The following is a 15994-nucleotide window of genomic DNA, read 5'->3' on the forward strand; positions in this document are numbered from 1 at the left end:
AATTAAAATAAAAACTACCATTCCTAATCATGTCATATACGTTAGTAATGGCTCTTGGGTTTAATATAAAAATTGTAAAAATTTCAAGAACATTTGTATTCACAAATCAGATTTTGGTCTTACACGTGAGTGCATTTCTTTGCTACTTTAGATACTAAAAATGTTTGCGACGGGGTAAGTGGAACAACAAATAGATTAGTTACTCGTGCGAGTTTATAGAAGAGAACTGCGAACGAAATATTAAATGTAAAGCAGTTTTATAAATGGGCTGTTGACAGTGCAGTCCCGTAGATAATCAGCGCCCGGGGCGAGTATACGACGGCACCCCACCCCCCGTACATATGAATGAGGTCGAAAGACCAACCGCGAAGTGTCATGGTTGGCACGAAACGGAAGAAAATTTTCAAAAATAAACCATGCTTTTCCTTGATGTTGAACACTTTTTATTACTTTTTCCTTCCATTTTATCAATATGTCTTTTCTTTTTTCATTTCGAATTTTGCACCCTCTTACTTTGGAGCCCGGGGTCTTCGTCTCAATCGCCCCCTCATGGTACAATACTGGCTGTGGACAATATCATATCCATTACATATATTTTGTATTAACTGAAAATGTTCAGCAGCATCGCACTACTCAAGGAAATAAGTTTATTCCTATGAAAACAGTACCTGGAACACGAAATAATCATGTTTTCATTCCTGATATTGCAACAAGTTTAAAAATTAGACTAATTTCCTATACATCTATGGAACACCGACATATAATTTGGGTAGGTAAAAAAACACAAACAGAAGACATCAGAATTTAAAGTCTTTGATCGACGAAAATCTGAAAGTTTCTCTATGACTGCAAATGATGGATTCGGATGGTGCTGGAATATTCTGAGGAATATCAGGACTACAACACTAAGTTCTTACACCGTGCAGGCAGGCACGTAGCCAAGGAGGGGGTCCGGACCCACCCCCCTTCGAGACTAGAAACGACAAAAAATAAGGAAGGATGAAAAAATGAAATGAGAAAAAGAAGGATAAGCGCTAAAAGTAACAAGCTACAGGAAGCTCTTGATTACTCTTTTTCTCAGGAGATTTGTATTACTTGCAATACATGGTGGCGAGGTGAGCGAGATTACCTGGAAGAGTCAGGAAATTTGAAATTTCTAGAAAAGTTACGGAATTCTCAGAATTTCTGCTACTAGTCAGGGAGATTTCAAGCTTCCGAAAGCATAGTGCCGCAGTAGTAGGGACCCCGTTATATTGCGCCGAGTCAGCAAAAATTTTTGTGACGTCATAGGTCAAAGGTTAATGACTTTGGCCCGGGGTCAATGACCTAAAGGTACTTAGGACCAGCTCCTCTAAATTTTGGCAGGGGTACCTTGATCCAACCAATAAATTTTGGCAGTGGTACATAGAACCACCCCCCTTAAATTTTGGAAATTGCCAAATCGAAAAATTGCGTATGGTAGCCTAGGACCAGGGTATGTACCTCTATTAGTATTGGGGGTCTATGTCGTTCCTTTTCATGGGTAAAAAATTGCCAAAAATTCAAATTTCGGGGGTTTTGACCTAATTTATCCCCTTTGATGAGGTGTTATTACCTTATGTAGTTATATGTACGTATACAGAAGTCCATTCCCTTTCATAAGATATGGGTATATTGGTGCACCCCTTGCAATTTTTGGGAAGAGTACCTTGGCCCACTCCCTTTAATTTTGGAAATTGTCCAATTTAAACATTTGGTATTATAGTATAGAGCCCTCACATAGATCACTATAAATTTGGGTGGTCCACCTCGTTCCCTTTAAGGGTACAAAATTGCCAAATTTTAGTACAACCACGTGTTTGGTTTTTGGCCCAATTTATCCCCTTTGATGAGGTCCTATTACCTTATATGGTTATATGGTCGTGTATAGGGGTCCTTTTTCTATCACAAAACATAGGTACATTGAAGCACCCTTTTAAATTTTTGGAAGGGGTATATTGGCCCACCCCTTCAGTTTTGGAAATTCCTCAATTTAAACATTTGGTATCATAGTATAGGACCCTAATATGTATCATGATAAATTTGGGTGGTCCATGTCGTTCTCTTTAAGAGGTACAAGTTTGCCAAATTTTAGTACAACCACGTGATAGGTTTTTGTCCCAAAATTTTCCCCTTTGATGAGGTCTTATTACCTTATATGGTTATATGGTCATGTATATTGGTCCATTTCCTATCATAAGACATGGGTATATTGATGCACACATTTAATTTTTTGGGAGGGGTACCTTGGCCCACCCCTTTAATTTTTGAAATTGTCCAATTTAAACAATTGGTATTATAGTATAGAACCATAATATAGATCACTATAAATTTGGGTGGTCCACCTGGTTTCCTTTAGGGGTACAAAATTGCCAAATTTTAGTACAACCGCGTGTTTGGTTTTGGCCCAATTTAACCCCTTTGATGAGCTCCTATTACCTTATATGGTTATATGGTCATGTATAAGGATCCATTTCCTATCATAAAACATAGGTACATTGATGCACCCCGGGAGGGGTACCTTGGCCCACCCCCTTTAAATTTGGAAATTTTCCAATTTAAGCATTCGGTATCATACTACAGGGCCTCAATATATATCCGGATAAATTTGGGTGGTCCACCTAGTTCCCTTTCATGGATAAAAAATTGCCAAAATATAAACATAAGCAATATGTTGTACCATGTGTTTGGCTTTAGGCACAATTTATCCCCTTTGATGAGGTCCTATTGCCTTCTATAGTTATATTGTCATGTATAGTTGGATTAATTTTCTATCATAAGACATGGATACATTGGTACACCCGTTTTAAAAATTTGGATGGGAGTACCTTGGCTCATCCACTCAATTTTAGAAATTGTTTAATATAAGCATTTGGTATCATATTACAGGACTTCAATATGTACCACTATAAATTTGAATGGTCCACCTCGTTCCCTCTCACTGGTAAAGAACTACCAAAAAATCAAATTTCGGAGGTTATTGACTCATTTTATTTCATTTGATGAGGTCTTATTACCTTATATGGGCATGTATAGGGGTCTACTTTATTTCTTAAGATATAGGTTAGATTGGTGCATTCGTTGAAAAATTGGAAGTTGTACATTGGCCTCTATCTTAAATTTTGGAAATTGCCAAATTTAAACATTTAATATAGTACTATAGGACCCTAACATGTATTAGTATAAATTTGGGTGGTCCATTTGTTCCCTTTTATGGATAAAAAATGTTAAAAATTAAAATTTTGGAGGTTATTGACCCTTTTCGATGCGGTTTTATTATCTTATATGAATATTTGATAGTGTTCAGGGTCTATTTTATTTCTTAAGATATAGGTTCATCGATGCTTCCATCTTAAAATTTGACAGAGGGACATTGACTCACTCTTAAAGTTTGAAAATTGCCCAATTTGGTATAATAATATAAATTCTTATAAATTTCGTTTCCTTTCATGGGTAAAAAAAGTGTCCAAAATGTAAATTTCGGAAGTGATTATTCCCATTGATAAGATGAACGTGTACAGAGGTTTATTACCTTTATATTTCTATGTTCCCTTTTAAATTTTGTTGGGGTGCATAGAACCATTCATTAAATTTGGGAATTATCAAATAACAAGTAGGTGTCCCTCTTATGACCAACTGTTCAAATTTTAAAGGTTATTGACCTATTTTATCTTTTTTGATACGCTTTTATCATTGAATGAGTACAGGAATTATTCCTTTTTTCATAAGACACAGGTGTATTCATATACCAATCTTAAATTTTGGGAAGGGTACACTTCTTATTGTCAAATTAATAATTGTTCTTAGAATTCGTTGGTATTTCATTCTTTGGGTAAAATTGACCTATAATGAGAGTAGGAGCCCAGGACATTAGTACATTGAAACTTTGTAGAATAATTTGAAAATTGACAAAATGAAATTACGTCATTGGTTTTGATTATTCCCTCCAAATATAAACGAAAGCAACATGATGTATCATGTGATTGACCTTGATGAGGTAGTGTACAGGGATTCATTTCCTTTTCAAAATTCGTGGAAGTTGTCAAATAACAGGTTTCTAGACAACAGTTGATTCTGCTAAGATAAACAATTGATCTAATTGAGACCTAACTACAACATGTAATTATATGATTAATTCTAACACTTAGGTATATCGAGAGAGGTATTCTTGAAATTTGGGAATTGAGATAAAACAAAATTGTAGTATGAGGTGCGAAATTTGAAACAATACTTTGAACTTTAGTTAAGCTCATAGTCTAAGATCATTGGTGGTGGTTGAATTAACCTTGAATTTTCCGAAATCTGATAGGTAACCTTATTCAATTTTATGACTCATAGACGAAAGGCAATACATGCTACATCACTTTGAAATTTAATCACAAGGTGATGTAATCTGACACTGGCAAAGTTATTGTTGATGCAATTTGATTGGTTGATCACTATCTTTCATGCAATCAGATTGGTTGATCACTACTTTTCGTGCAATTTGATTTGCTAATGATTCTCAATTTTTTGCTGCATTCAGTTTCAAGTCTTGTTTAATATTTAAAAATCATGGTTTTGTTCAAGGTTTTGTACTCACTGATAAATATGATCAAAACCGTTTATTTGTTAATCGAATAGTGAAAAACCAGATAATGTTTGACGGTTAACCGTGAAATCGAATAGTTATAAACTGATAAAGTTTGACGGTTAACCGTGAAACGTAAAATTTTTAGTTTGAATTTTTTATGAAAATTTTTTTGTTTCAAAATTTTTTGTTCGAAATTTTTGTTTGTTAAATTTAGTTCGTTTCAAAATTTTATTTTAAAATTTTTGGTTTGAAATTTTCGTTTCAAGATTTTTGTTTGAAATTTTTTTTCAAAATTTTGTTTGAAAAATTTTTTGGTTCAAAATTTTGTTTGAACTTTTTCGTTTGAAATATTTTTGTTTGAAATTTTTCGTTTCCAAATTTTTTCGTTTCAAAATTTTTTTTCAAAATTTTGTTTCAAAGTTTTTTGTTCGAAATTTTTGTTTGTAAACTTTTTGTTTGAAACTTTTGTTTGGAAAATTTTGGTTTGACATTTTTTAAGTTTTTGCACTCATTAGTAAAGAACCGGAACTGTTTAGAACAAAAACATCTGGCAACACTGTTTAACACGATGCAATAGTACACTTCAGAACATGGGGTTGTATTTGAAATGAAAAAACACAAATCATTGGAGTGGATCATTTTATTACACAGCACATACATTCATACCAGATAAAGGATCTGGATACTGTCGATATAATGTATTTTGAACTTCTTGCACTAGTTTGTCTTTAGCGTATAATTTTAATTCTAAGGTCTATTGCAATATCAATTGGTTGAAACTCAATGTCCATTTGATCACAAATAAACTGTTTATCAATACAGGTATGAATCCACGAACGATGTTGACAACCATCACAACATCTAGATACATGTTGTACAATATGCATAACACATTTCTCAAAATAGTACTTTTTCAGGAATATACTTGTTTTGTTGCACACTTCAACTGCATGTTTAACACACTGGAATACGTTGTTGAATTTGTTTCATTCCGTTTGCGTTAGATACACCATGTTGTGAGGGACATGCAATGTACTCTATTACGTAACAGCACCATCTTCTTTTCGAGGACTGTACGCAGCACCACTTCATGATTTGAGCCTAATGATTTGACTATGGTCACATTTAGCACATCATGAAAATAATTATTCATTTGGTCGATTCGTGAACATAATATTTGACATTCTTCAAAGTTCAGTTGTACACCAAATTGTTCTGCTTTGTCCAATCGAATCACTGGTTCAAATGTTCTACCACTGATACCAATCATCACATGTTTTGTTTATTGGATAATAGCTTGCGAAGATGAATTCTTTATCGTTAGAAGTACACATCTTTCCTGCTGAAACGCACTTGCTCAAATGATTTCATAGGATGACACTGTATTTGCTGATTTATAGAACTACGGCTGACGTCATTGGAAAGAAATGTGCTGACCTTTGAATTCATGATTACATCACAGTTGCTGACGTCATGCTGACCAACCAAATTCATATTAATAGATCGCATTCACCATACAACTACGTCTGATGTCAAATGTATGTGCTGATGTTTGAATTCATGATTTCATCACAATTGCTGACGAAACCAAATTCACTGATCGGCTGTGTACTAAATTCAAATTGATGACTTCGACCCAAGAATCCTTTGTAACATAAAGATACAGATCCAGTATTTAAGTAACGCTGCAGTTCTTCTTGTTTTGATGCTTCTATGGGTAAATATCTTGCTGGCAAAATTATATTCTTATCATTTTCAAGCTTCACTACGATTCTTCATCCAAACTTTGTAGGGATTTTTTGGCTAGCTAAGATTCTATAATGTACGTTCTGTTGTAAATCAGTAATCTTGGTAAATGATTTCATCACATCACGTGTGTTTAGAAACTGCAGAAAAGTAGCCATGATAATGCTATCATGAATACTAACTCGAACGATACTTATATATGATGCAAAACTGATGACGTTGCATTAACATGTTCTGACGTGTACTATTGCACCACGATAAACAATGTTTCCAGAGGTTTTTGTTCTAAAAAGTTCCGGTTCTTTACTAACGAGTGCACACACTTTTTAAAATGTCAAACCAAACTTTGAAACAAAAATTTCAAACAAAAAATTTTTCAAACAAAAATTTCGAAACAAAAATTTTCAAACGAAAAAATTTGAAACCAAATATTCTTCTAAGCAGTTCCAGTTCTTCACTAATGACTGCGCAAACAAAAATTTCAAACCAAAATTTTCCAAACAAGAATTTCGAAACCAAAAAGTTCAAACAAGTTTCTTTAAACAGAAAACTATCGAACATTTTTTAAAACTAAAATTTGAAACAAAAATTTTTCAGTTTTCAAACGAAAAGAAATTCAAAAATTTCAAACGAAAAGATTTCAACCAAAAAATTTTGAGACAAAAAGTTCGAAACAAATTTTCAAACTAAAAATTTCAAAGGAAAAAACTCAAACCAAATTTTCAAAGAAAAAACTTTGAAACGAAAATTTGAAAATAAATTTTAAACAAAAATTTCGAAACAAAAATTTTCAAACTAAAAATATGAAACGAGAAAATATCAACCAAAGTTTCAAACAAAAAATTTTCAAACAAAAATTTCAAAAACTTTTTAAATGTTAAACAAAACAAAACAAAATCCAGCAAAGATTTGAAAATCATCAACCAATCAGATTGCACGAAAGACACTGATCAGCCAATCTGATTGCACGAAAGATAGCGATCAACCAATCAAATTGCATCAACAATAACTTTGCCGGTGTCAGATTACATCACCTTGTGACTAAATTTCAGTGTTGTAGCATGTATTCCCTGAAGACTATGAGTCATAAGATTCAATAAGGTTAGCTATCAGATTTCTAAAGCTCAAGGGCAAATCAATCACCACAAATGGTCTTAGACTATGAGCTGCGACTAAAGTTCAATGTATTGTTTCAAATTTCCCGCCTTATGTTAAAGTTCTGTTTATCACAATTCCCAAATTTAAAGAATACTTCTCTTGATATACGTAAGTCTTAGAATTAATCATATCATTACATGTTCAATAAGCTCAATAATGTCCGTCAATTATTTACCTGAGTAGAACCAACTGTTTTCTACAAGTGTGTACTCAAACTTAAGAAGTACCACAGCAGAGAAAATGAATCCCTGTACACTACCTCATCAAGTTCAATCACGTGGTACATCGTATTGCTTACATTTATATTTGGTCCATAGACTGTAATAATCAAAACCAATGACGCAATTTCATTTGACAATTCTCAAATTATCCTACAAAGTTTAAATGTTCCAATGTCCAGGATTCCTAATCCCATCATAGGACAATAACTGATCACGTGATCGTACTAATATTTGACAATGATTTTCCCAATGAATGAAATACTATCCAATTTTAAGAACAATTACCAATTATTGATATGACAATAAGAAATGTACCCCTCCCAAAATTTAAGATTGGTATACAAATATACCTGTGTCTTATGAAAAAGTAATAAATCCTGTGGTTATTCAATAATAAAGCCGTATCAAAATAATAGTTCAATAACCTTTAAATTTTGAATATTTGGCCATAAGAGGAAAACGAACATCTACAATGGGTCCTAGAAAAACATTTACCGAATTTTGTTATTTGATATTTCCCAAATTTAAAAGGGAACATAAACATATAAGGGGAATAAACCTCTGTACATACCCATATATCGTGCTAAATACTTATCAAAGGTGTCAATAACCTCCGAAATTTGATTTTTGGTAGTTCTTTACCCATGAAAAGGAACGATGTGGACCATCCAAATTTATAGTGATACATATTGAAGACCTGTACTATGATACCAAATGCTTATATTAAACAATTTCTACAACAGTGGATGAGCTAAGGTACCTCCTTCCAATTTTCAAAGGGTGCATCAATGTACCCACGTCTTATGATAGGAAATGAACCTATATATATGACTATATAACCAAATACGGTAATAAGACCGCGTCAAAGGGAATAAATTGGGCCAAAATCCAAACACGTGGTACAACATATTGCTTATAATTATATTTTGGCAATTTTTTACCCATGAAAGCGAACAAGGTGGACCACCCAAATTTATCATGATACATGTCGAGGTCATGTATTATGATAGCGAATGCTTAAATTGGAAAATTTCTAAAAATTTAAGGGGTTGGCCAGGATACTCCTCCCAAAAATTTAAAGGCATGCATCAATGAACCTATGTTTTATGATAGGGAATGGAACGCTATACATGATCATATAACCATATAAGGTAATAGGACCTCATCCAAGGGGATAAATTGGGCCAAAACCAAACACGTGGTTGTACTAAAATTTGGCAATTTTGTACCCATGAAAGGAAACGAGGTGGACCACCGAAATTTATAGTAATATATATTAGGGTCCTATACTATTATACCAAATGCGTAAAATGGTCAAAAAGGGGTGCACAAATGTACCTGTCTTGTGATAGAGAATAGACCCTATACATAACCATATAACCATATAAGGTAATAGGACCTCATCCAAGAGGATAAATTGGGCCAAAAGACCAAACACGTGGTACAACGTATTGCTTACGTTTATATTTTGGCAATTTTGTACCCCTAAAAGGGAACGAGGTGGACCACCCAAATTTATCATAATACATGTTAGGGTCCAGTACTATAATACCAAATGTTTAAATTGGGCAATTTCCAAAATTTAAGGGGTGGTCCAAGGTACCCCTCCCAAATTTTAAAAGGGGTGCACAAATATACCCATATCTTATGAAAGGAAATGGACCCCTGTATACATCCATATAACTATATACGATAATAACACCTCAACAAAGGGGATAAATTAGGTCAAACACTCTCGAAATTTGAATTTTTGGCAATCTTTTATCCATGAAAGGGATCGACATAGGTCCCCCAATACTAATAGAGGTACATACTATGGTCCTAGGCTACCATACCAAATTTTTAGATTTGGCAATTTCCAAAATTTAAAGGGGGTGGTCCTATGTACCCCTGCCAAAATTTAGGGTGGGCCAAGGTATCCCTGCCAAAATTTAGAGGGGTGGTCCTAAGTACCCCTAGGTCATATACCCCGGGCCAAGGTCATTGACCCTTGACCTATGACGTCACAAAAATTTTTGCTGACTCGGCGCAGTATAACGGGGTCCCTACTACTGCCGCTGTGTAACAGCGTGGACATTTTTTATCATAATTTTTCGTCATCTCATCCTTGCAGTATCAAACATGTTCTTTCAGAAACAATTTTCTACTGCTCTCTTAACCTGTCATTTGGAACGGACTGTAGTTGACGGAATAATAAAAATAAAAAATTATGTTGAAAAAAGTTGTTAACAGTTGATTCAACAGAGAAAGGAACGCAGATATTGTAAAATATGTTACAACACATTATTGAGTATGTACTTTTTATAATAGTTGAGGTCATAATGATAGGAAAATTGTTATATTTGAATAAAGAGAGGAAGGATGTAATTTTTGTAAAATGTTTTTCAATTCGTTTTTTATTATTTTACCCGAGATTACTTCATAGTTTGTTAATAAAATACTTACCAACATATCCTCATTTTATTGTCCTAACTAACCAATATTTTGTTCATAGTAAAGTAGTTTACATTGATCGATCTCATGGGCCTTCAAAATTTCATGTCTCGCACCCCCCCCCCCTTCGTTATGAAATCCTGCCTAAACGAACCAATATATGTTACAGTAAAATAGTTTAGAATGATCTAGCCCCTGGTGTGATGACCACAGTATTTCATGTCGCGGATTCCCCCCTTCACGAAATCCTGGCTACGTGTGTGCTGCAAGACCTGCTTACACTTTTCACTGGCCTGGAACCAACGTTGTCGTATGGGTGCCACCCGATCACATTCTTATTGACGCAACATATTGCATTGCTATCACAGCAAATGAAAGACCATATAGTGTGTCACATGAGACTGTTAACAAAATTAACGAGTTATTCGAGAATTTCAGTAAACACTGATATATTGTACAATACTGATGGTTAGTAGATAAGGCAACTGTTATTTTTTGATATAATTGTAGGCAGGGGCGCCCAAAGAAAATTTTCTAGGAAGAACCATTCCATTGTTACTATATTAGTCTGGTATTTAATATACGTTGTTTGCTATATTACATATATATTTTTATGAGTCAGCGGAGGACTTCCCAGCTTCGGGTGTCCACGATTGTAGCCTACTGTGGAATAGAAAAAATAAAATAGCACATAGTACAGTACAGTAAAATACAGTATCAAATAGAACATGTCATTATTTCAGGAGCTCCTTAAGAGGCAAAAGTCACATTCAGATTTTTTGGGGGGGTCTTAGGTTCAAATACGCAAAACTAAATTTGGTTCACACAAAATATGGGTATTTCTTAACATTGTGCTAAAATTCTACAACTTTCACCACATTGTCATTCCGGAGACTAAACTTTGGACCATATATGCTACTATAACTCTACACCTATAGAAAATTCATTAGTTTTGATTGCAGGTTTAAAATCTATTTGTAAAATTACATGCGAATGCAAACTTTTAGCTTCTTAGCTTTTATGGTTATCGAAACTATCACTAAAATACAAAATCAGACGTTTTTAATTCGTAACATTGAAGCTGATTGCGTAATTAATTACGGATTAAATATGAGGGCTGGAAAAGTTTTATTTTGGGAAATAACTATTCTCAAACATGTCTTTCAATGTACAAAAAAGTATCAAAATCTGAGACCACGAAATCTTAAAATGCTTTTACTTTGGTTGATTTTAGATAGAATGGCCCCAGTGTAATGTCTCGTCTCAATCTTTCTAAACAATGTTTCCAAAAATGCTGGAAAGAATGTCAGAATAAGAAACAACTTGAACTATCCAAGTCAAGTTTGTTCAGTAAATTGATTGATTAGTGATTGAGGATAAAATCCGACCTCACAATCATGAACCTGAGACAAAGAGCAGTCAAAGTAGAAATATCACTTGGGATATCCTCATCTAAAAATGTTGGCAGCTAGGATTCAGAAAGAGTACTGCCTAACCCTTAAGGAATCCGATGGTACAATTTGTACCATACAGGGTGTTTCATGGTGCATTGCGTTATAACTCTCCTATTTGAGCTTTTTCGTCCGTTTTTTTTTCAAGTCCAGAGGCATTGTAGAAGACATTACGTATGGTTTCACAACTTCCTGCTTCGAGACATAAAAGGTGATGACGTCGTTATTCTAAAATATATATTCTCGTGTAATATTTTTTTGGGAGGGGGGTTATGTAAAGTATTTTTGGCGGGCTTATTTTTGCACGTCGAAGATTGAAATTTTGCACAAACATGCAGTCCACCAAGTAGTATTTACCAGATTGTTTTTCAGATTTCTGCGTTAAAACAGGGGGGATCCAGAGGGTCAAAAAGTTGAAAAAAGGGGTACTTTTACCAAAAAATCACTTTCTTTGCGATTTTCCCGCCTTAGATGCATGATGGAGACAAGTGAATGGTACCGCCTGAAAGGCAGTTCTATTCTGAAGAGAATGATGTGCAACACATGGCCATAGAGTAATTAGAGAAGTGTCAGGGAATTTTTATCAAAAGATACTTCTGTATAGGGGAATTTTGGACATTTTCGGTATTATTTTTTGCGGGCTTATTTTTGCACCTAGAAGATTGAAATTTTGCACAAACATGCAGTCCACTGAGTAGTATTTAGCAGATTGTTTTTCAGATGTCTGCGTTAAAACAGGGGGTACAGAGAGGCTAAACGTTGAAAAAGGGAAATTTTTACCAAAAACTCACTTTCACGGTATTTTCCCGCCTTAGATACATGTTGAGGACAAGTGAATGGTACCGCCTGAAAGGCAGTTCTACTCTGAAGAGAATGATGGGCGAAACATGACCCGAGGGTAATTAGGGATATCTCAGGGAATGTTTAAAAATTACCCTCTGTATACGGGAATATGGGACATTGTCGGTATATTATTTTGGCGGGCTTACTTTTGCACCTGGAAAATTGGAATTGTGCATAAACATTCAGCCCACCGAGTAGTATTTACCAGATTTTTTCATATATCTGCGTTAAAACAGGGGGGTCCAGGGAGGCTAAAAGTTGAAAAAAGATATTTAGACCCAAAAAATCCATTTTCCGGGATTTTTCCGCCTTAGATACATGATGGAGACACGTGAGTCATAGCGCCTGAAAGGCAGTTCTATTCTGAAGAGAATGATGGGCGAAACATGACCCTAGGGTAATTAGGGATGTCTCAGGAATTTTTTTTACCTGAGATCATGGTGTTTTACGGTAATTTGGGGCATGGTGGGAATTCCTGATAAAATTTCTCACGCCCTTGGTATTCAAGATAGAAACTTGAAGTTCGGCACACATATTCAGTATACCAAGTACTATTTATCAGAAGTTTTTAGATGGCTACGTTCACACAGTGCCGCTCTAGAGAGGCCCAAAGTGCGAGAAAAAAATTCCCTCCGAAATTTTCCCATTGACATCATTTTTCCCGCTCCTGGTATCTGGTATGAGCATGAAAGTGGTATCATTTGGAACCCAGCTCCATTCTGAAGAGAATGAGGTACGAACCATGATCCTAGGATAAATAGTGACGATGCAGTAGCTGCTTGACTGAAAGTCTAAAAAAATAACCCAAAAACCCCGCATCCGGAAAGGGCTAATTTTCGGGAAGAAATACGATACTTTGCTCGTAGAGTATCTACCTCTGAAGTCCAATATCACCGCAAACAGTATGCTAACACCTCTACAAGACAATTATGGCAAGACGCTGCATAAACTCTTCCATAAGGATTCTCGATTTTTGCGACAATCGACAATGTCCCACGTCCCACGTTCCATTCAGTCCATTCAATACATTTCAAAGTTGTAACATTTGTAAACAGCGTAGTATTACATATATATACTTCTTATCAACAAATATTTAACATACCTTTTGACCTTGAAGAAGCAGCTGCATTTCTTCTATAATTTAAGGCTGTAAAAGATAGGGAAAATATATAATACAGAAAACCAGTAAATAAATAAACTAAAACAACTGACTATACATTGTAAACTTCAATTTCCATAATGTGAGTTACGACCACCCACACAAATTTTAGCAAAAATCCACAATTCTTTTTTTGTTCTCTAACAAGTACATAGATAAATATTTCTAACTTTTGCAGTATTATATTTCTCAGCTTATATACTCATAAATATTCGATTAGGGTAATTAGTTCAACGTAGTTTTTGTTTGTTTGTAGATATGAGGCGTCAGTATCAAAAGCCATCAAATCCAATTTTTACCGAAATCGTGATATATATATCGCCTGTTATATATTTATTCTAAAGGGATTCCATGTACACAGAATTTTGTTTAAAAGCTTAATATATCATACTAAAAAACTAGTTCAAATATGGGACTTTGTAACCATGTATATGGGGCTTCACTGCAGGATTTGCAAGATTACTCGGAACTAAGAGAAATGGATGTGGCGGATTTTGATACTAGCGCATCATATGACTAATTGTGATATTCTGCAATTCTTTCATTAAGAACTTAATTGTTTTAGATATAGAACCGAACTCTTATATTCTAATATAGGATTTTATCCTATTACAATCAACATTTAAACTGGTTACCAGATGAATTATCAATGAAACTATGTAGACCAGAAAGAATGATTTTAGTTTCTTACGTTTCTAGATTCTTGATATTATTATGTAGTTCTCCAATCGGACATAATTGCACATATTTGAATAATTACGGTCCGAAGACTGAATGTTTCGGAAGTAAAAGAAAAAAACATGTACAATATGTTATTTCAGCTAGACAAGCTCAACTTCTTTCACATGTTCGTTAAAGTTATCGCAATAAAATAATGTGAAATAGCATATACAGTGCGTTAAACGAGTAGTACTATGTCCCGTTTCCTAAAACAACCAAGGTAGATATAAATATGAAACCTTTTCTAACCTTGTAGGGACATAAAATACAACATTATGCTGATAAGGAAGATCCTCCACGAGCGAGTCTAAGATGGTTACGGGGGGTTACTCCAAAATTTTAAATAGCAACCTGCATCACGTGGTACCTCGTTTGAAAGGTAATCACGTGTAGAGAAACATGCGGAATTTCCCAAAATTCTTGCGGATTTTCTTCCATTGCCTCCACAAACAACAGTACAATCAAGTCTTGCAGCATCCTCGGATACTTCTCGTCTGTTAATATGAAGAGGGACCCAATTATGTAATTACCAAAGATAACCGCCCAGACTATGGGTGTTGCGTGTTGAATTCACGAAATACATGATGATTTCTGTCACACTAGTATCGGCAGTTACGCCTGTTAAACGTGCTATTCAAGTAAAACGTACTCTCATCGCTGAAACACACGTTTGTCAACACAATAGTCCCACGCGCCAATTCTCCCCAAATCTGCTTACAAAACTCGATATGCATATTGGGATCATGTTCACTTATCTCCTGGAAAATGCGTAGTTTGAAAGGGTAAAGTATATTTTTTTGAAGATTGTGTCTGTCGTTTTGCGCAACACATCGCACGTTTGAGCCATCGTTGTTATAGACTAATTAGGATGCACAGTTCGCTCGTCAACACTTGTACCTGTATCTCCTCCGTAGCAACACTAGGGTTCCGAGGGATTGATGCATTTGCCTCACTGCCTGTCGTAAAGAATTTCAGTAATAAATGGCGTACAAACGAACAATTCATAGCACCAAAGAGTAACACAACGTTAATTCTCTGTTCAAGAGACTACATTATGTGTGCAATGTAGGAGGATTAAAAGCACCAGTAGAAACACATGTGTAACGGCCTTCAGACCTACTGCTCTGCGCTGTAATGTAGCGCACTGTTGACCTGAAAATCGCATCTCATAATGGGCCTCCCTAACGGTAGATTATCCTTATCAGCATAATGTCCTTTTATGGTCGTTGAGGGTTACAAAAGTTTGATGTTTCTATATGCCTTGGTTTCTTCAGAACATGGACCATACAAGGGAATGGCCCCAAACTGATGTATCTTAGTTGGACAAAAGTTCGTACAGACGCTAATTTGAGGTCATTAAGTAACGTGGTAATTGTCATTCCATATGCTTTTGCATACTTTACTTGATATACAGGGTGATACAAAACAGAATGCAACAAAAGACAACTATGTAATCCGAGTCTGAGTTGGATGAAGTTTCGTATAGATATTAATTGGAGTTTCTTGAATAACGTGGGAATAGTCATTCAATTCTGTTTTGCGTATTTTACAAGCAATACAAGTTGAGAAAACTAGCAAGTCGGGAATACTCATGAAACAACATGTGCAATAATGACTGTGAGCATGTTAATAATGTGAGCATGTTAATTCCTCATGTTACGGATGACACATT

The 15994-nt window shown here is 34.9% G+C and overlaps 1 protein-coding gene across 7 annotated transcripts in view; it reads right to left on the bottom strand.

Moving 5' to 3' along the window:
- LOC145683479 (uncharacterized) overlaps positions 1 to 15994 on the bottom strand; it is a 292118-nt gene that overhangs the window by 17977 nt on the left and 258147 nt on the right. For all 7 annotated transcript variants that reach the window (XM_081754810.1, XM_081754814.1, XM_081754812.1 and 4 more), the window contains one exon: positions 13546 to 13590. In XM_081754810.1, coding sequence (XP_081610936.1) covers positions 13546 to 13590 — 45 coding nt within the window. The remainder of the gene's footprint in view (positions 1 to 13545; positions 13591 to 15994) is intronic.

This window comes from Thermobia domestica, chromosome 4 (genome assembly GCF_964235325.1).
Source record: "Thermobia domestica chromosome 4, izTheDome1.hap1.1, whole genome shotgun sequence".
In the NCBI taxonomy this organism is placed as follows: Eukaryota; Metazoa; Arthropoda; class Insecta; order Zygentoma; family Lepismatidae; genus Thermobia; species Thermobia domestica.